The sequence below is a fragment of the Sphaerodactylus townsendi genome, linkage group LG02 (genome assembly GCF_021028975.2).
Source record: "Sphaerodactylus townsendi isolate TG3544 linkage group LG02, MPM_Stown_v2.3, whole genome shotgun sequence".
In the NCBI taxonomy this organism is placed as follows: domain Eukaryota; kingdom Metazoa; phylum Chordata; class Lepidosauria; order Squamata; family Sphaerodactylidae; genus Sphaerodactylus; species Sphaerodactylus townsendi.
Window position 1 is genome coordinate 146,829,816 of NC_059426.1, and position 20,877 is coordinate 146,850,692.

Consider the following 20,877-nt stretch of genomic DNA (forward strand, 5'->3'; position numbering starts at 1 on the left):
TCTCATAGGAGTGTCTGGAATGGTAATTTATGCAGCTATTTATTATTGGAATAGAAAGAATAAATAAGAGATCCTTCCTCTTGGGACCTAACTACATGTCAAGGCATGAAACCAAATTCCCATGGCTCCATTTATTTTTGCTGGGGGGAAAACAGGTTGGAAGGGGCTAGTTCGGAGTGATGAAGTGGTCAGATGTGAGTGTTTTAACCCTTTTCTTGCTTATGACTTCTCTGTTCTCCCTCCCCAAGTAGGTTTTTCTGATAAAAAGGACCATCAGGGTTTCAATATGTGCATTTCACTGTGACATGTAGTTGGGCACTAGCCAGTTTGGCCAAAGTTAAAAATCAAAATCAAAATGACTTCTACTTCCGTTTTGCATTGTTCTGATTCTAACTCATTAAACTTTCAATATCGGTGTACTCATATATAATTTATCCATAACATGTCATAGGAAGAATATTTGAAAGGCAACCTGTTCATCTATTCATTTTTTTCCAAGGGTAGTATTCATTGTACAATGTTTATACTCTGCCTACCTAAACAAAACAAGACAAAATCCACAGGGGAAACAAGAAGTTAAAAAGCATATATCTGTAATCTTACACATTACGATAGTAAAAGCTCAGTTCAGGGAATCTTCTCAATCTCAACAGCACTGCCAAAAATACAAATTCAAAAACACAAATTCAGAAGTATCAAGAAAACGCCACATGAAATAATAGTTTTTAAGCACTTTTAAAGGCTAATAAAGAACAGGTTAATAAAGAACATGCTAATAAAGGCTAATAAAGAACAGTTGCTTAGTGATGGTGTGGCCCCAGAAAAGACCCAATTTCTCACAGAGATCAGTCACTGTGAGGAAGGGATGACAAGAAACTTTGGGCAGATTGCAAAGTTTTGCTCTTTTTGGAGAAACGTTTTTCAGGAATTTTAATGGCATGTTTTTAGGAATGATATGTAACTAATGAATTTATCAAATGCTGAAATTTTGTTATTGCTTTGATTGTATGATTTTGTGCTGTAGTGTCTTTATTATCTTTTGAAACCATTTTGCGCGCAGTAGTAGTGGGGTATATTTTTTAAATGAAAATAAAATAATTTTGATCCAACAGGAGATTTATAGAAACCCATCTAAGAAGAATACCTAGAGAAGCATTCTCCAATCTCCCCAACATCACAAAAATGTAAGTTTTTCCCTACCTACATTTTCTATTTTGTAATACAGGGGAAGCAGGAGAGCCTTGTTAATAAACAAAGCACCTCACTTTCCGCCTCAGTGACTTGTACAGCAGAGTAGCCATTAACATAGATACACAGGGAGTGAAGTTTCTCCAACTGGCATAGATGGTGCGATGGCACAGAATGTTCACAAATATTCCAACTAATCCTACTCTGTCAGAATGTTTGCAGTCCATCTTTTGTGAGAGAAAGGAAAGCTGTCAGTTTAGCTGGAATTAAGCCTCATGCAGACTCTGATGATAGTAGGAGAAATGTCATGGAACAAGCTGAGGACTGGAAAATGGGTCATCAAGCAGGGAAGCCAATGGCTAGGCCGAGCTTTACACAGGATGCAGACTGGACAATGGACTAAGAAACAGGAATCTGGGGAAGGGGTAGATGAAGGAGAATGAAGCCTGAAAGAAAACAATCATATTGCTGAACTAATCCGCGTTTTTCGATGGCTTCATCAGCCTCACACGTTGTAGATGTAATTATATTGGCTTCATATGGGTACTCTGTAAAGGTAAATTCAAATAACATTCAAATAAATCTATCACTATTATAATATATAATGATAGATAGATAGATAGATTTATTTGAATGTTAGGCGCAATGCGTTTTCCTCCTAGTGTTTAAAAGTGTTTAAAAGAATTTGGACTTCTGTCTGTGTACTATTTTGGACTTATCATTTAATACATACAGACTTACCTTACGGATGCTGAATTGATGGGAGAGTATGAACTAAATACCTACCTGAATTAATACGGATGACCCTGAATTTATTTGTTATTATTGTTAAAAATAAGTTGAACTTACCGGTTGGATGTAGTCGACAAGAAATGATTGTATTTACAACCAATGAAATATGTAAAAAGTATGAACAGTGATATAAACTCATGTATATAAACTTGTAAATATACGTATTTGAAATATTGGTTATAGCCAGAGTGCAACAGTGGTGGTAGTTCTATAAAAGGGTTTACACCATTTTCACACTGTTTTCACACCTCTGTTTTTGGCCTATACAGAATCAGCCTTACAATCATGTGCCCAAAGCTGGCCATAGGCAAAGAGACAGGATGGGATAAGATTTTGCTGCCTGCCCAATGACTGCATGAATTGACTTTTGTGTGCCAATCCTCAGATTAATAGAGAAGTCAGTATTTGCTCATGCCTTAGACTTAGAGGAAGAGGCATTGGGGGAGAGGTATATATCATCTGGAAAGAAATTACCTGAGGCCAGTATTCAACACATTTATTTATGGTGGTGTGAACCTTTATTATCTGAACGTAGCAACCAAAAATACTGCTTTGTAAAGATTTTAGGGACCGCCAGTAGTGCATGGGGCTCAGGTTTAGTTCCCACCAACGCCATTTAAACAGGATCCCCGGTTGCAAAGCAGAAACACTAAGAAAGCCTGAGACATTGGAGAGCTACTAGCCTAAATTAATCAAGGCAGCTCCATTTATTCCTACGCTCATTTCCTTCTGCCATTGTTTGATGCTTTGAAGAAAATTAAAAGACAACTGAAGTGCTCAAAATAAAAAACTTAATTCTCAGGACTATTCATTCTATTACAAACCGTAGACTGTATCTGGGGACTCCGGGAGGCCAGTGTCAGTGCTGGGACACAGGTTTTGGTCCCAATGCAATGTACCCACATACAGATTTAGAGATTTCCTCCATAGGCATTAATAAGTGTCATTCACATTTATGGGGAAAAATAAAGGTATGCATTCAGAGACATTATGTAGGGGAGATCTCAGTGCCTGCCCCCTACCCCACCCTTGTGAATTCCTCTTAACAGCATCCCCTTGTTCACTTTGTTCTGTTGAACGCAGTGAATTCCATTGAGAACTGAGCCATGCTTCATGTGCCACAGACCCCATCCCTCCATCATGTTTGGAATGTGATAGAAAACTGGGGCTCATTCCGCACATGCAGAATAATGCACTTTCAAACTGCTTTCAGTGCTCTTTGAAGCTGTGCGGAATAGCAAAATCCACTTGCAAACTGTTGTGAAAGTGGTTTGAAAATGCATTATTTTGCGTGTGTGGAAGGGGCCTGGGAGAGTGGTGGCATGGCGGGAATTGAATCTGACAAACAGACAAGCAACGCATTCAAAGAATAGAGGAAGACAAACAGGAAACAAAGACAATGAATTCGGTTGATAACATTCTATCTGCCTTCATCTGTGACCTTCCTCTTTTCTTAAATGTAGCTATATCTCCATAGATGCAGCTCTGCACATGCTGGAAGCTGATTCTTTCAGCAATTTAAGCAAGGTTATCCATATGTAAGTATGTGGAAATAAATTCTTTGAAATGATAATGTATTACCTATGAAAATATCCAGTGGTGCGATTCAGCAGGTTCGCAGCACTTTGGCAGAACGGTTGTTAAAGTGCTGCTTGTAAACAACCAGTTGTTAAATTATTTGAATCCCACCACCGGAACCGGTTGTTAAATTATTTGAATCCCACCACTGAAAATATCTCATTGTCTAACATATTCAAACCTTCTGTAGTTTTTCAGCTATTCTGAAAAACACACACACATCTTAGGCATACGGTATGTACTTTAAAGGGAAAATCCTCATCACTTCATTGTAGAATGACTAAGCTAATGCCATTAATGGACTGATTTGTTTTTTTTAATATTGAGCTCATTGGATTGGATCCACGACATTTGTACTTCTGGAAAGGATTTCCATCATCAGATGGTCTTTCTTGCCTTCCCCCTCCCAATGCAGCCCAAATGTCTTCAAATGCTGCTCAGTTTTCCTTTTGCTGGTGCTTGATACTACTGAAAAGGATATTGAACCCAAAGTTCGCATTCAGACTTTAACTGCGGAAAGGCTGAAAGGTTTCGCACTACATACTAGATAGCTGGAAAGGTGCCAACTTGATCTAATTATAATTATGAGGGAAAGGTGTTTAGAAATATGAGTCCTTTCCTGAATTCCCTCTACACTTTTTTCCCACTCATTACTATTAGTTAGACGCTGCTAGCTTTTTAATTAGTCTCCAGGGTTCAAGGTTGGCTTGGGAATAATGGTATACATCCTACTGTACGTTTATATTACATAATGTTTTTGAAGTCTAGAAATGTTGCTTTTTAGAAGTCTTATTTCTAAAACAGTGTTTATTTGGAACCCTCTCCGTGTGTGTGCTTTCCCTGAATGGTGGTTGGGAAGTTGAGATGCTTGCAAAGGCTGAAACCTACCCTCCTGCTCCTCCTCCACTCTCCCTGACCTTTTCCAGGTGTGAGTGGCAGTGGGGATGTGGAGATACATGCACATTCTGACATGCATCTCCATCAGTATTCCCCCCCGCCCCACTCCAGGCATACACTGTGAACATCTGGCCACATGAGTGGCAGTTGGCATCTCATGCATGGGTGGGAGGGGAGGAGGGAGCATTGAGTCTGGAGGAGATTCAGCACAGCCTACTCCCTCCACTCGTGCACCTGTGCACTGCAGTAAAGAATAAGTCGTCACCAGTACAGCTTGCCTTTTATATAATAGGATCAGGCTCCAGATAATACAATCAAACCAATCTTTTTGACTAACATTGTATGTCATTTATTATGTACTAACAAGTCCTAGGACTGGTGAGATTCACTTGTGAGGAAATATTTGTGTGGCTGATATTTGTGTATGTGTTTATTTTATTTTGAGAAGAATGAGAACACAAATGTTAATGCTTTTCTGATTTTGCCTGTAATATTTGAACAGAGAAATTCGAAATGCTAGAAACCTCAGTTACATACATCCTGATGCCTTTAGGAATCTTACACAGCTAAAAAACCTGTAAGTATCTGAACCAAAAGTGTCTGCAACTTCTTATTCTGGTAGAATTTCTGCTGCAAGACAAGGGGTCTGCACTCTTTCAGCATTAAAGAGCCAGCCTATATCAAAATTCAGACCAAGATATAAACAAAGAGCTAAGGAAGTTCATTTGCAGAACTGAACATATGCAGATTAACATTGCTGATAATTGACATGTTGCTTGTTAACCCAAAGCATTTCTGCAGCTTAAATACTGGTTGTTGTGAGTCCCTTATAAGGAAGTGGCACATTTGAGTCTCACAACAAATAATAATATTTGCAGAAGTGCCATGTCTGGTTTATGCCAGTGCATTGCTAGTGCACTGGCATAAATCTGCACATGATTTGCACTGGGCTTACTGGCAACTCTTCACCTCTGTTTTTCTTTTCTGTAAAGCATCTCTGTGAAGCCTTTTAGAACCAAAAAAATCATGGGACATTTCCTAAATGCCCTGGTTATTTTAGCATGCTACACCTACTTTTTAAAAACCATATTTGTTTTCTAATGCAACAGATTTGACTTTAGAGTTGGGTTGCCAACTATGCTTTGGGATTTTTTGGGGAGGGACCCTGGGGTGGGCAAGGCTTGGGGAGATTAGAGTATGGTATAAGTGAGAGGAATCCACCCTTCAAAACAGCTATTGTCTGCAGGAGAACTGATCTCCATAGACTGAAAATCAGTTGTAATTATAGGGCACAGGTGTCAAACTCGCAGCCCTCCAAATATTCATGAACTCCAATTCCCATCAGCCCTTGCTAGTATAGCCAATGCTCATGTTGGGAGGGACTGATGGGAATTGTAGTTCATGAACATCTGGAGGGCTGCGAGTTTGACACCCCTGTTCTAGGGTATCTTCAGGTCCCACCTGGAGGTTAGCAATTCTACTCTACAGCCATACATTGAAGATCACTGTTTTGTATACTTTTTTTTTGTCATCAAGTCACAAATCACATCTGAGCCAGCAAGGGGAAGGGTAGCTTCTGACATCTTATGAGATCAGTCTAGCCTGGGATATACAGGTCATGGTGCCCCCTGTAAATCATAATGTATAATGGTATTTCTCCTGGGCTTCAAAGGGATCATATATGTGACCACTGTTTTTAATTTTCTGTCTCTGTTTTGACATTTGTTTTAGTGTGATCTTGAATACGGGGCTCAGCGTTTTTCCTGACCTCACCCACATTTACTCAACTGATGTGAATTTTTTACTGTAAGTAATTACTGTGTCAAATATATCAGAAAATGAACAGATGCCAAAAAGATTATCTTCTGAGCAAAAAAACTCCATACTGTCATGACCCCCACTGAGCTGACTCTTGAAACCAGCTGCGAAGCCTGAGAGAAGGAGCCTGAGTAATCAGAATCATGGCCTGAGGGAGAGCAGGAAACTCCAGGAGACCCATGCGTGGTAAATTGCCCCTGGCCCATCAATTGGAGTAGCTGCCCCAAGGAGCCTGCTGTCGGAGGTCATCTGCCAGGGTTCTGCAAGCTCTGAAACCATCAAGGGCAGTGAAGTAAAGGGAGACATTAAAAAAGCCTATAAGTTCTGCCTCCCCTTTTTTATCTTTTTCCTTTTAGTCTGTTTTCTCATTCCTCCTTTATTATATGGACTTTACACAGACTTTATTTTAATAATTGGATAGCATGATTGTAATAAAAACATTTTATTATTATTTCGGGAAAATGGTGATATAGCTGAAACATTGGGAAACTTACAAAGAATACTCTATGTTTTTTAATTGTACTTCAGTAGTGCCATCAAGTAATTAAGCAGGGAGGCAAGACTGTAAATCTTCCAACCCTACTAAATTTGAGCTGCAAATGTTCTTTTAAAAATGGGATGAAAAGAACTAAGAAATTTCTGTTGCATCTACCACCATATTTGCCTTTCAGAGATTTTATGAAGTTTAAATAACTAAAAAGCAATGTTCTCTTTGCTCTGTCGGATTATGAGATGTATTTTGAACATTTGAGACTACTCTGGTGAAATCCTCAGTTACTTTGGGGCTGGCAAAAGACAAAATAGCTGAATTTATGTGTCTGAACTGTTTGAAGACTTCCCCTCCCTCAGTAAATAGACTGGTTACTGCTTTTTTCTCCTTTTTTCTCTACCATAGACTTTTTTGTTTTTTTGTTTTCTATGCTACATCTTTTTAATGGAACATTTGGGTTATATTTCAAAGAGATGTTGAATGAGAGTGTCTGCTAAATCAAGATTTTGATCCAGAGAGTTCCAAAACTAAAGGCTGAATTTACTTTGAAAGGAAACTGGTGATACAGCTGAATGCTGTTCAGGTTGAAGATCAAACATAAAGGATTCAGGGGCCATCTGGTGGTCTTGAGAACGAATTACAAGATTTTTATTTTTCCTTGGGATTTAAATAAATGATCCAATCTATTTCCTTGGGACTATTTTAAAAAAGACTATTTATCTCTACATATTAATACTTAACAGCAAGGTAACAGTACATTTTTTGTATTTTGCTTTTGTATTCTGTTGACCTTTTCTTTATTATAGTTCTCTTGTAGTCCAATCTTTTAATTTTTTTATTTCATTATATATTCTAGTTTTTTCTTTTATCCTTTTTTTCTCCTTGGTATAATTTTTACCTTGAATTTCATTAATAGAAAAGACTAACAAATCATATAGTTATTCTTCTCTTTCTCTTTTGATGTAATTGTAAGGGTTATTGTGGTTTCTATTTTTCTCTTTTTCCTATTCTGTTTATAGGTACAAAAAGTACAATCTTATGTATATATACAAGTGGCGAAGCTACCAGGGGAAAGTGGGGTGCGCCGCACACTGGGCACACGGTTTTGGGTCACGTGGGGGGTGGAAAATTCCCCCCAGACCCCCCCCACGGCCCCCCTGCAGCGCTCCCCTCCTGTGGCGCCCCCCACACTTACATTACAAACCAAGCAGGCTGGAGAACAGGCTTCAAAGGCCCTGGTGGGAACTACATTTCCCAGGGTCTCCTGGGAAATGTAGTTCCCACCAGGGCCTTTGAAGCCTGGAAGGGAACAGGCCTCTCCTCCAGCCTGCTCAGTTTCTAAAGTAAGTGGGGGGGCACGGGGGGGCACCACGGGGGGATGAAAATCACTCCCCGCGACCCCCACACTTACTTTTATTGTCTGGGGGCAAAAAAGCCAGAGTGTGCACCGGGCGCACTCTGGCCCAGCTATGCCTCTGATATATACACACACATATGTATGTACACACATTCACAAACACACACATAAATAAAAATGAGTGCCAGGTACTGCTTCCAGAGCAGGTGAAGCTGCAATCCTCTCAGTGTATTTAAACCATGGGCTGGAAGGGGAGGCATATTGGATGAATCAATCCACCAGGCATAAGCGTAATGTTTCCAGCTTCTGAGCCTAGTAAGCATGAGGGCTAAGGGTCTGGTACCACTGGAAGAGACCTGACTGGCCCTGCCTGCAGAGTACTGGGTATTCTACATGCTGTAGAATCATGAAATTCAGACGAGAAGGTCTGTAACTGTTTGCAATTTTGTCCTTCCAGCAGAGTAGATTTATTTTTCTTTTGAGAATTCAACCCCATACAGTTCAGGGGGAATTACAAAGATAATTTAAAATACACCATTCAGAGTTAGTGTAAGCCAGTAATAACAACAACTCAAGTCAGCAGAATACCTGTTTTATTTATTTTAATAATAAATAGATTTATCTGTGTCACAATTTATTACCATTAATTAAGTGTATTTAAATAAACAAATATAAATTGTTACGCTTCCTGTATTTCTGTTGATAACTAGTCTCAGTGTAAAGGTTTGATAGGAGTAAAGGGTTCATTGTTTTATTTGCATTTATTTACTGACTTTACATAGCTATTTATAATTTTAAAAAATTGATTTCCCTGGGGCTTGTTTGTAGTCGCTCCAGCAATTGCCAGGGTTTGCCCCACCATCTCAGGAGCCTCTGCAGGCCCACATTAGTTCAGGGCAATCTGAGTTCAATCAGAGATTCACAGAAAGCATCTCTACATTTGTGGGATCCTATAACTTGCAATTGTACTGTTATTGTTCGCCTTGTTGCTTTAACTAGTTATTGGTTATATATTGTCATGAAGTTTATATTGCATATTGATGCGTTGATGACACGGTTGAGATGTATCAATATAATTCTATTGATTGTTGTATTGCTACTCTGATGTTGTTAATCTATTGATTCACTGTATGTATTGCTTTATTTTTAAAGTACTAGATTTTGACTCCGCCTTCACTACCTGCCATCCGAACACTCCCTTGTCTCATTGACACTACAGGACACGCAGGCTAACCCCTGGTTTTCTCTAATCGAGAGAAAGATTATTTCCATCGGCCTGCCTATTGAAACACTCTACCTAATGTCCTATTCAGAAGCGTACAATAGGCTCAGAGATCGGCTTTTAGATCTAGAATTTGCAAATTTGCATCTAGCAGCCAAACAAACCTTCTCTCCAACACAACTCCATTTGAGCAGAGACGTATGGCCTATTACCTCCATACCTTAACGAACCCACGCGCAAGGAGAGCCCTTACCATTGCACGTTTTAACGTTATGCCCTCTGCCCTATTAAAGGGTAGGTTCAGCAATTTAGATAAATCCGCAAGGTTATGCAGTTGCAAACTTAATGTGGTTGAAACCCTGACTCACCAACTCTTGCACTGCACCAGATTTGATAACATCAGATCTAAATATCCCAACCTACACTTTTTCTTTCAATCTGGGCTGCCTGATCTGATTAGATTATCTCTATTGTTAAATAACAGACCCCGGGCTTTGTGAAGAGATCGCCAATTTCATTGCGGAGATAGTTGAGAGTTCCCAGTAGAACATATTTGTTGTGCTCCCCGTGGGGCCTTTTATCTATCATGTATCCATGCAATTGTTCCTGATTTATGTAACTTTTTCTGTCTATGCCAATAAAGGCTTATGTATGTATGTATGTATGTATGTATGTATGTATGTATGTATGTATGTATGTATGTATGTATGTATGTATGTATGTATGTATGTATGCATGCATGCATGCATGCATGCATGTATATTGCTGAAATGAATTGCTTATCATGTTGTTAGCCGCTCTGAGCCTCTCGGGGATAGGGCGGGGTACAAATATAATTGAAATGAAAAATGAAATGAAATTCTAACTTGTAGAGGTAAGGTAAAAATCTTATGCTAGTTTTAAGGGATAAAACTTATGATAGGAGACTATTTCATAGGTTTAGTGGCTAGTAAATGTTTTGTGACTAAAACCAACATATTGAATAAGTGTTAGAAAATAACAGAAAGCTAGAATGGGGTGCCAAGTTGCTGGTGCAATGTGCTCCTATACTTTGTCTCGCCAAAATTAAAAAACAAAATTCTAACTTCACTCACCCTATGCTGGACCATCTTTGTTTTAGAATGTTAACACAACTAGGCAGGCGCTAGGACCCAAACGGAACATTCCAAAACAGAGATGTTCCAGCATGTAGTGAATGAAGTTACAATTTTGGTTCATTCTTTAGATGAGACTGAGTATAGCTAATTTGCCCCATCAGGAGACACGGTACCATGCAAAGAACCAGTTACAATCTCAAAATAGTCATTGAGGACATCCCCATGTAGAGTATATTTTTTTGCCATCACGTCACAACTGACTTATCACAATCCTGTATGATTTTCAAGGCAAGAGACATTCACAACCCACTATTTCTTGGAGAGCTCCCATTCAAATACTAGCCAGGGTCTGGAATGAGAGTGTGTGACTGGCCCAAGGCCACCCAGCAAGCTTCCATGCTGCAGGTAGGATATATTAGATAAAAGGCAGAGGTAGTCCCCTGTGCAAGCACCAGATTATTACTGGCCCATGGGGTGATGTCACATCACAGTGTTTACTGTCTCTGCATGTGGGATTCAAGCCTTTGCTGAAAAGAATAGGGTTATGAAAAAATTGTGAATTCATCCTCTGCCACTTCCTCCCCCTCCAACCTTTCCCTCGCCCCAAACACCAAGCCAGGTCCCATGCCAACCCTCCTAAGCCCCCTCCAACCCTCCTCCACCCCAATCACCAAGCCACACCCAGCAGGGCAGTGGCAGACAAGCTGGGCCCGTCATCAGCTCCCCCAAGCCCCATCTAACCCTCCCCCTGCCCCAAACATCAAGGGACAATTTTCTACTGCGGAAGCACAACACACACTCTCTCTTTGGCTGAAGCACTACTGACCGCATGTAGATTTTTCAGTGTGAGAGGGTATAAGCTTATTGTGTTTATGGGGTGGTTTGCCATTGCTTTTTGCAGTCATCTACACTTTACCCCCAGAAAGGTGGGTCATTTTACCAAACTCAGAAGGATGGAAGGCTGAGTCAACTTTGAACCTGCTCCTGAAACCAACTTCCATTGGGGCTGAACTGAGGTCATAAGCAGAACTTTGACTGCAGTACTACAGAGCTTACCACTTTGCACCATGGGGTTCCTAGAGTATATTGCAGTAAATGTATATGAATCTAAAAAGCAGGCATATTTATGTAGATACATAGGTTTAGGGATACATTCACATTTAAAACATGTAGATTATTTTTATTGTAATGCTATCTTTTTTGTTTCTTTTCCACAGTGAAATTGCTGATAATCCTCACATGAATTCACTGCCTCCGAATGGATTCCATGGGCTGTGCAATGAATCCCTTACACTGTATGTCAGTCTTCTACACTTGACCTATTTTCTTTCTGCTTCATTAATTTTGTGCCTCTCAAAGTAATAGTTCAACATAAAATGGTAATAGCAACATGAGAAGGTAATTGCAAAAGGACATGGTGACAAAAATATCAAAATAGCTACAGCATTTTCACATTCAGGAAGTATCTTTGTATACTTAACTGCAAAATAATGAATAGTGAGGGCTATTGCCCTTTTCATACTAGGATTCATACGCAAAGAAATCATCAATGAGACAATATTATAATTCAGATTTCCTTAAATTTATTATTTGCTGCTCCTTAATTTTTTTAAATTAATGCTTTTTAAAGCATTTTAATTTTGAACCTATCTTATCTTGGCTCATACAATGCAGATCTTGCTGCTCTTCCAAGTTTTTATGTACATCCAATTCTATCTCAGAACATAAGAACGAGCCTGCTAAATCAGACCAGAGTCCATCCAGTCCAGCACTCTGCAACTCGCAGTAGCCCACCAGATGCCCTTGGGAGCTAACATGCAGGATTTGAAAACAATGGCCTGTTGCTGCTGCTGCTCCCGAGCCCCTGGTCTGCTAAGGCATTTGCGATCTCAGATCAAGAAGGATCAAGATTGGTAGCCATAGATAGACTTCTCCTCCATAAATCTGTCCAAGCCCCTTTTAAAGCTATCCAAGTTAGTGGCCATCACCACATCCTGTGGCAACATATTCCAAACACAAATCATGTGTTGTGTGAAGAAATGTTTCCTTTTATTAGTCCTAATTCTTCCCCCCAGCATTTTCAGTGTATGCCCCCTGGTTCTAGTATTGTGAGAGAGAGAGAAAAATTTCTCTCTGTCAACATTTTCTACCCCATGCATAATTTTATAGACTTCAATCATATCCCCCCTCAGACGTCTCATCTCCAAACTAAAGAGTCCCAAACGCTGCAGCCTCTCCTCATAAGGAAGGTGTTCCAATCCCTCAATCATCCTCATTGCCCTTCTCTGCACTTTTTCTATCTCTTCGATATCCTTTTTGAGATGTGGCGACCAGAACTGAACACAGTACTCCAAGTGCAGTCGCACCACTGCTTTATATAAGGGCATGACAATCTTTGCAGTTTTATTCTCAAGTCCTTTCCTAATCATTCCCAGCATAGAGTTTGCCTTTTACACAGCTGCCATACATTGAGTTGACATTCTCAAGGAACACGCCCAAATCCTTTTCCTGGTCTGTGACTGATAGCACTGACCCCTGTAGCGTGTATGTGAAGTTTGGATTTTTTGCCCCTATGTGCATCACTTTACATTTTGCTACATTGAACTGCATTTGCCATTTCTGAGCCCACTCACCTAATTTATCAAGGTCCGCTTGGAGCTCTTCACAATCTTTTGCGGTTCTCACCACCCTACATATTTTGGTATCATCTGCAAACTTGGCCACCACGCTACCTACCCCTACTTCCAGGTCATTTATGAATAGGTTAAAGAGCACTGGTCCCAAAACGGATCCTTGGGGGGCACCACTACACCACTATCTAGATTCTGTGATGGATTAAATATTGACCTCTTCTTTAGATTTTAGTGCATATACATATATGGATGAGGGTGGTGTCTGAAAACCTTCAGATCTATCCACTACCCCTCTTGGTTGCTACTTCTTTGCCTTTTTAAAAATCCCCTCAGGGGATTTTAAAAATCCCCTCAGGGAATGTATACTGAATGTACTTAAGTCATGATACTTCATGAGCTATCACAATGAAACTGACAGTAAATAGATCCAGTTAAGAGAGAGAACATGGTCCCTGCATCATGTTTCACTGCCCTTGCTCAAAGTGGGTGTCAGGAGATGCATGGACTTCTGTCTTGGTCAGAAGGAAGGAAGAATTCATCCTGTCTGCTGAGGCAAGTGGATCTATATTCCCGCCTCAGTACATTGTGGAGATTTTATTGCCTACCTTCACTGTTTTCATCCTTGTTGTGCTTCCACATAGCACAGAAAGTCTGACTCATCTGCACATGACCAGGTATGTTAGTTCCTCCCCACTTCTGTTATAGTGTATAACAGACTTCTCTCTGTGATACACCTCAGAAGATTAGGAACAAGATCTACCAGACCACGGCCACACAGCCCGGAAAACCCACAACAACCAGTTGAATCCAGCCATGAAAGCCTTCAACAATACGAAGAATATTAAGTTCACAATTGCCAAACTTTAAGGGAAAACTGATAAGAGATGTTTTATAGATGATACACCACTCCGAAAGATATAGTGAAGATGGAGCAAAAATTTGAAAGGAACCTGTTGGAAATGCAATGAAAAAAAACTTAGCAAAGAAGAATACTTTCGTTTTACCATATGTTGTGGTCTTGAAAAAGGGCAAAAATATTGGAAAGAAATACATGCAGAAATTCAAAATTAATGTGTAGCAGGTCTTTCATCTATTCAGACCTTTTGTAGAAGACTGAGGGTTACTCAATAATGATTGATAAGAATGGCCTTATATAATTTAGAATATGATAAAAGTCAAGACTGGGGATACATAACCTTTTGTTGCTTTTATTCATGAAGGTTTATTCTTTAATATTTTGTTATATCTATAATTATATTATGTTTTTATATAAAATTAATAATATATATAATTAAAAAACAAACATACCAACAAATACTTGCCAGCGTTGATCCTGTTTAGCTTCTGAGATTTGACAAATCAGGCAAGCCTGGTTTATCCAGGGCAGGGCAAGGTGATGCCAGACAAGTGAAAAGCTGTGTTGTGGTCCTATTTAAGCAGTTTAAATCAAGGCGAAAACTTGAAGTTGTTAATAATTCACCTGCCCTCAGCAGCACAGAATAATTTGCCTGTCATCAGCACTTGTTAATGGGCAATGAATTCAGGACAGACAAAATGAAGCTCTTTCTTACTCAACAATTAATTTGAGGAATTCACTGCCAATTAATCTAGCGATGGCTTTAAAGTGGGATTTGACAGATGCGTGAAGGATCGATTCATCAGTTGTCCTGGTGACAAAAGGGGACTTGTAGATTCAGACATACATTCAAGCACGTTCAGACACAGACAGGATGAAAGGAGGAGTCATGTGGAAATGGAGGGCTCTTTGGAAGGAGCACTCTGGTCCGTTCTGCACTGCAGAAGACTCCTGGGGGATGTCCTAAAAAGGACTGCCTCTTTTCACTCCACACACCCAAAATAAGATGTCTGGGGGACATCTTTCAAAGAGGCAGCTTCTGGTGTACTTTCCATACAGCAAAGGTGTCAGAGGGAGAAGGAGGCTGTTTCCTGGCTGACAGTTTTGCTTTTTGACCTGTTTCACCCACAGCTTGCCCCTGACATTTTGTGTGCAGCTGAAGGGATTCTCCTTGACTCCATTTGCTGAAGGTTGCCCCTGGACATTTGCTCTGTAGACTTGGTGCCGTTTTAGCCAAAAAAAGTACACAGTTGTACTCAGCTGGTCCTGCCAATTCCAGCTGGTCCTGCCAATATATAGTTTTCCTATTTTTTAAATTTTTCAATGACTAGCTTTATAGCTATGCAGACACAAATGTAGGAATCGTAATTGCTCAGAAGACCCGTCTACCTCCCATTGAGAAGCAATGGATTTATTTGCCCTCTGCAGACCAACTTGTTTTTTTCTTAATGCACAGAAAAATTAAGTCTGTCCATGGATGGCAAATCTACCCAGTGCTTTTCAGTGGGAGGCAAACAGATCTTCCAAGTAGCTAAGATTCTCATATTTGAATCTGCAAAGTTATGGGGATAGGTCATCAATTAAAAAAAAAGAAGAACTATATATTGCCAGAATCAGCAGGACTCACTGAGTACAGCTAAGTACTTTTTGGACAGAAAAGACACACAGGATAGGAGCCTGCAAAGCAAACATCCTGGGGCAACCTTCAGCAAATGGCGGAAAATCCCTTCAGTTGTGAACAAAACGTCAGGTGCAAGCTGAAGTTGAAACTGACCAGAGAGCAAAACAGTCAGGTGGGAAAAATAAGATGCCTCCTGAGCTCTGCATTCTGCACAGCCAAACTGGAAACATCTTGCAGTTGGCTTAGGGGGGAAAGGTGCACTTTGAAGCGTTTTCCAAGTAATGGTGGCGCAAAAAGATACCTTGAGCTAAAATAAGACATCCTGAATATGTCTTAGGGAAGAAAGCTGTGCAGAGTTCTTTCCCAGGACACCTTTTTGAGCATTCCCAGGAAGTCTTATTTAGGCTGTGCAGAATGGACCTCTGTCCAGAACAAAACCCTGCATGACCCTGCCCCTTCCTGCAACAAGGGGAAACAGGAGTTGCAAAAAAATGGGGACAGAGGTGAAAATTTTTTCCACAACCTTATTCTTTTCAGCAAAGTCTTGAATCCCACATGCATGGCCTGAACCTCTAACTTACCTTTTTTTTTACAGCAAACTCTACAATAATGGTTTCACAAAGATATCACCACATGCATTCAATGGGACAAGGCTGGATTCTGTGTAAGTAATGTGTTTGAAAATCTATTTGTAATCTTCCTGTGATTGGAACAGCATTTCATAGTCCCACTAAAACATACTGGAAGTTGTGGAAATAGAAAAGAGCCAGTAATTTGCAACTTGGACGTGGCGGACCACAAGACTATGGGTGACGGCTTCACTGCTACCATATTTTTGAATAGCAGAACATCTGAATGGACTCCTACAGGGACAAAAGAATCCATGACCATTAGAGCAACAGCATGGAGAACAGAAATGTCATGTCTCTGAAGTAGAGAGGGAGCTTAATAAACTCTGCCAGATACTCACTGTAGGAAACACAAGAAATAATGGGCTCAAAAAAATCTTTGGCTTTGGCTAGGCACTAGGAAGTACTTTCTGATTTCATGTAATGGTGGAGCAGTAGAAGAATTTCCAATGGTTCTGTATTCCTGGAACTCGTTAAGAGTAGCCCTTTCCGCACAAACATTTTAAAATGTTTTCAGGCAGAAAATAAAACATTTCTCCCCTGGAGTTCTGCACTGTTTTTCCCCTCTTTGGTTTGAAAACGCTTTATTTCCAGCCTGCAAATGTTTTATCTGAAACCCTTTTTACAACGATTCTTTTCTCTTAAACATTTTCAAAACATTTTCTCCTGCTGTGTGATCAAATGTGTGATGTTTTATTTTCCCCGCTTTGTTATCCCCCTGTTGGACATTTGCAGCTCAGTTTATTTCCTGCTTTGCTAGGGAGAAGTTGCCTCGAAAGATTCCTCCTCGTTCTGAGAACTGCTCTTTGTTTCTAAAACCTTTTCATACATACAAAACAAAACCCCTTTTTCATTTTTATCTCTGCTCAGCTTAGTTGCCTTGCTGCTCCTCTCTCCCCCAGCACCTTTTGTTCTTCTATTCAGAGCTAATTCTCCCAAAGGCAAAATGCAAACACAGGAAAAATAATGAGGAATATTAAAACACTGCTAAACTAGCCCATTTCTTTGAGACTCTTTGCAGTTGAGAAGAGCAGGTTATAAATCCAAACTCTTCTTCTTATATAGCAATATTACATGTCAATATTTATTTCTGAATTAGACTACATTCATACACTGCCATAAAGATATTTGTGTATGTCTAAGCATACTGTGACTGCTTTCTTCTAAAACAGACATGCAGGGTTCACAAAAAGCCTTTTAAATCTTGATGGAGTTAAATAGCTTAGAATTTTATTGCATACTGTTTAAAACAAAACTGCCACACCTAATCTGACTTTATGTTCTTTGTAAGTTAGTTGTATTTTCAAATAGGAGCTGATGTTTTTATAGGCTTGTTCTTTTCTGGCACCTGTAGAAACACAATATAATCTTTTAAAACAGAAGTTCAACACCATTCAGGCCTTGACACCTTTTTGGTTTAAACCTGAGCAGATAGCCTTCTGCCTCACGCTCTCTAATGTGTTATCCCAAACACTCTGGCTAATTGTACTCCAGCTTATAGCAAATCATACCAGATAAATAAGCCAGTGTGGTATAGTGGTTAAGAGTGGTGAGTGTACTCTGGAGAACTGAGTTTGATTCCCCACTCCTTACCATGAGCAGCAGACTCTTACCTGGTGAACTGGATGTTTGCCCATTCCTACAAATAAAGTGTGCTAGGTGAAATTGGACTAGGCACAATTCTCTCAGAGCTCTCTCAGCCCCACCTACCTTTGTAAGCTGCTTTGAGACTCCTGCAAAATAGTAGAGAAAAGCAGAATATAAATCCAAACTCTTCTTCTTTAAAGTGCTACTTTCTTATCCAATTAACACTTGTCTCTGTTGAAACAGAATCTACTAGATCAAAATATATTGCAGTAGACAGTAAGGAGGAACTCTTTATGTCAGTGGTGGCGAACCTTTGGCACTCCAGATGTTATAGACTACTATTCCCATCAGCCCCTGCCAGCACGACCAATTGGCCATGCTGGCAGGGGCAGATGGGAATTGTAGTCCATAACATCTGGAGTGCCAAAGGTTCGCCACCATGGCTTTATGTGTATACCCACAATATACAAAAACAATTCAATTCCATAGAGCAGAATTACATTGGAGGTGCGGGGGAGATCTGTAAGGCCAAAAAGTTAATCAAAATTCACCCTGGAAGTACATGACATGACTGTAACTTAGCAGGTGTAAGTGTGTGAAAGACTCCAACACATGAAACTCCCTCAATACATTGGTCTGTCAAGGTCACTGTTGCCTACTCTACTCAGGTAGAGGTCTTCCACATCACCCATTTCCTGTTTCCTTTCAACTGAAGATGAGGCTTCTTCATGCCAAGCAGATGCTCGGTTATTGAGCCACCATCTCTCCTGGTGCAAAGAAAAGCACCTTGGAGTTCTTTTATTGACCTTCCAGGATACAAACCTGCAAAAGCCCAGTCAAGCCAACATTTTTGTGCAGAATTAAGGTGTGGAAGTGTTGGGATTTTGCAAGCGTCTGTCACAACACAGTTATAAAAGGGTTAACTGTTTGTATGTACACAAGTTGCTGACCTGTTTTTGAGTGCCCACTGCCTCTGCCCCAACCTCCGTGCATTCATTCTGTGACAATATATGTTCAGGAGAAAACTGCTATCATACCTAAATGCTATTGAAACAAAAGCTTCAATTAATCATGACTTAGAGCCACATCCAAAGACGAGTGCTAAATTCACTCGTGGCAGATTCTCCCTCCCAGGGGCATTTACGTAGCAGGGGGTGATTCTGCTGGTGTGTGGCTGCCGTGCCCCTCCCCCTGGTGCTGAAACATGATGCAGGATGCCATGCCAGCATCCCAGGACCCCTGCCACAGCTGGCATAGCAGGGGCGGGCCAGGGGAGGAGCCAACTTTAGTCAGCTTCCTCCCAACCTTTGCTGGCATTACGCTGGCAGCCTGTACATGTGGACTTAAGTCACCCTTTGGGGTGGTGTAGTTCCAATGAGGGTCATAGAGGCTTCTCGGCAGCAGAAAGGCTTTTTGACTTTTCAAGCCACCTCAGGGCACCGGTAAGCCTCTTTGGGGGTGGCAATGGGGGGCGGCGACCAGGGACTGTGGCCAGGCACCCAACTCTTGGATTGGGGCTGCTTATCCTTTCCCATTGATTTCAATGGAATTTAGTCATCATTAATTTTTTCTGACCTGTGCTGAATCTGCCAAAGCAGAAAAAAGGTACCATATTGTTTTCCCTAAAAGTGAAACTCTTTAACAAAATTAAGCCACAATTCCCATCTGGAACAATAGAAATGTAGAATACTTGTTACTGAGCCATCCTAAGAAAAATAATACCCTTTGAAGCCTGATTTCAATGGACACATAGAAAATCCTGTTGGATTGAGCTATTAAGAACTTAACATATTGTGAATGTTTAAAACTTGAGCTCTGCAAGTGTCTTTCTGTCATTATATTATGCATTGTGTATCATTAGTGATACCTGCATGGAATAAAGCCACTTCACAGATGCTTGACTGTGGAAAAGACCATACAGAATTACACCCTATTTTTTCTTTCAGAAAAATAAACTGCTTTGAGGCACTCAATACTTAGCTTCAGTCAAACACACGAATTATAGCACTACCATAATTTTTAAATTTCAAATTATTTTTGTGAGGAGAGAGTAAACATTGGTCCCAGCCAACAGCCACATCATAGGCTTTTCAAATCCTTTGATTTGCTAGAAATGTTTTAAAACGTACAGTCATGCCATGTAATTCCAGGGTGAATTTCGATTCGTTTTCTGACCTTGCAGACACCCAACTAAAACAAACTCACTCTCTCTTTTTAGCATTTCTAAGATAATCAAGCTATTCCCTGACAGCAAGATTTATTTAGAAAAGGTAATGCTAGCAGCTCGGTTTGCTTGACTTTTGCTTAGTATCCAGCACTTTAAAATGGAGGGGGGGTGGGCAGGGAAGGACCTGAGAACACTGAAGAAAGAGTTGTTCATTTTTTAAGTGAGAAGTAAACACAGACTTTTCCACTGACTTAATATTCCAAACATTGTCCCCAACTTGATATTGTCCTCCTCTACTCCATGACAGATGCTGTCACATAGGCCGTTTCCGCACGGCCCAAATACGACGCCTTAGGGACGGCAAAAATGCCGTCCCTAAGGCGCTGTTCGCACAGGGGGTAGAAAGGCAGTATAGAAATGTTTTGTAAACATAATTAGGATGTTTTTAAAATAAAAAAGGATCTTGCTGCAATTTAAAGGCTGGCTGGAATATTCCTCTCCCCAAGCCACCTCCCCAAAAAAACTCCACTTGTGAAAGGGGAAACAGTCTCCACTGATTTCCATGCCCACCATGGCAGACTTTCCTTTTTCTCCAAAGCTGTCTACAGAGCAAGGGGGTAGGTCATGCTTCCATGGACAGAAATCCTTTTGTCTGCAGAAGTTTTAACTGGGATACAAACCCTACTGTGGTATCCGCTTTCATGGGTCAGACTCTACTTATATGCTTCTGAAGAAAAGAGCTCTGATTCAACATAGTTGTTGTGGCTACGATTAATACTACTGCTAATTCGAAATGTGTCATTATGGATGCACCCTTTTCGTTGCTATCATAATATATATTATCAAAGCACACCCTCATTTCTGCTGCTAGATTTCTGCGTCTTACTTGATAGTTGCTTGTCTTTTTTGACTCCAGGCTCCCTTCTTGTGCATCAGGTTTTAGGA

The 20,877-nt window shown here is 40.3% G+C and overlaps 1 protein-coding gene across 4 annotated transcripts in view; it reads left to right on the plus strand.

The window, feature by feature from the left end:
• Positions 1 to 20,877, plus strand: part of TSHR (thyroid stimulating hormone receptor) — an 81,086-nt gene that overhangs the window by 35,541 nt on the left and 24,668 nt on the right. For 3 of the 4 annotated variants that reach the window (XM_048487063.1, XM_048487066.1, XM_048487064.1), the window contains 6 exons: positions 1,113 to 1,184; positions 3,444 to 3,518; positions 4,958 to 5,032; positions 6,187 to 6,261; positions 11,657 to 11,734; positions 16,145 to 16,213. In XM_048487063.1, coding sequence (XP_048343020.1) covers positions 1,113 to 1,184; positions 3,444 to 3,518; positions 4,958 to 5,032; positions 6,187 to 6,261; positions 11,657 to 11,734; positions 16,145 to 16,213 — 444 coding nt within the window. The remainder of the gene's footprint in view (positions 1 to 1,112; positions 1,185 to 3,443; positions 3,519 to 4,957; positions 5,033 to 6,186; positions 6,262 to 11,656; positions 11,735 to 16,144; positions 16,214 to 20,877) is intronic. The other variant, XM_048487065.1, reaches the window with a different exon arrangement.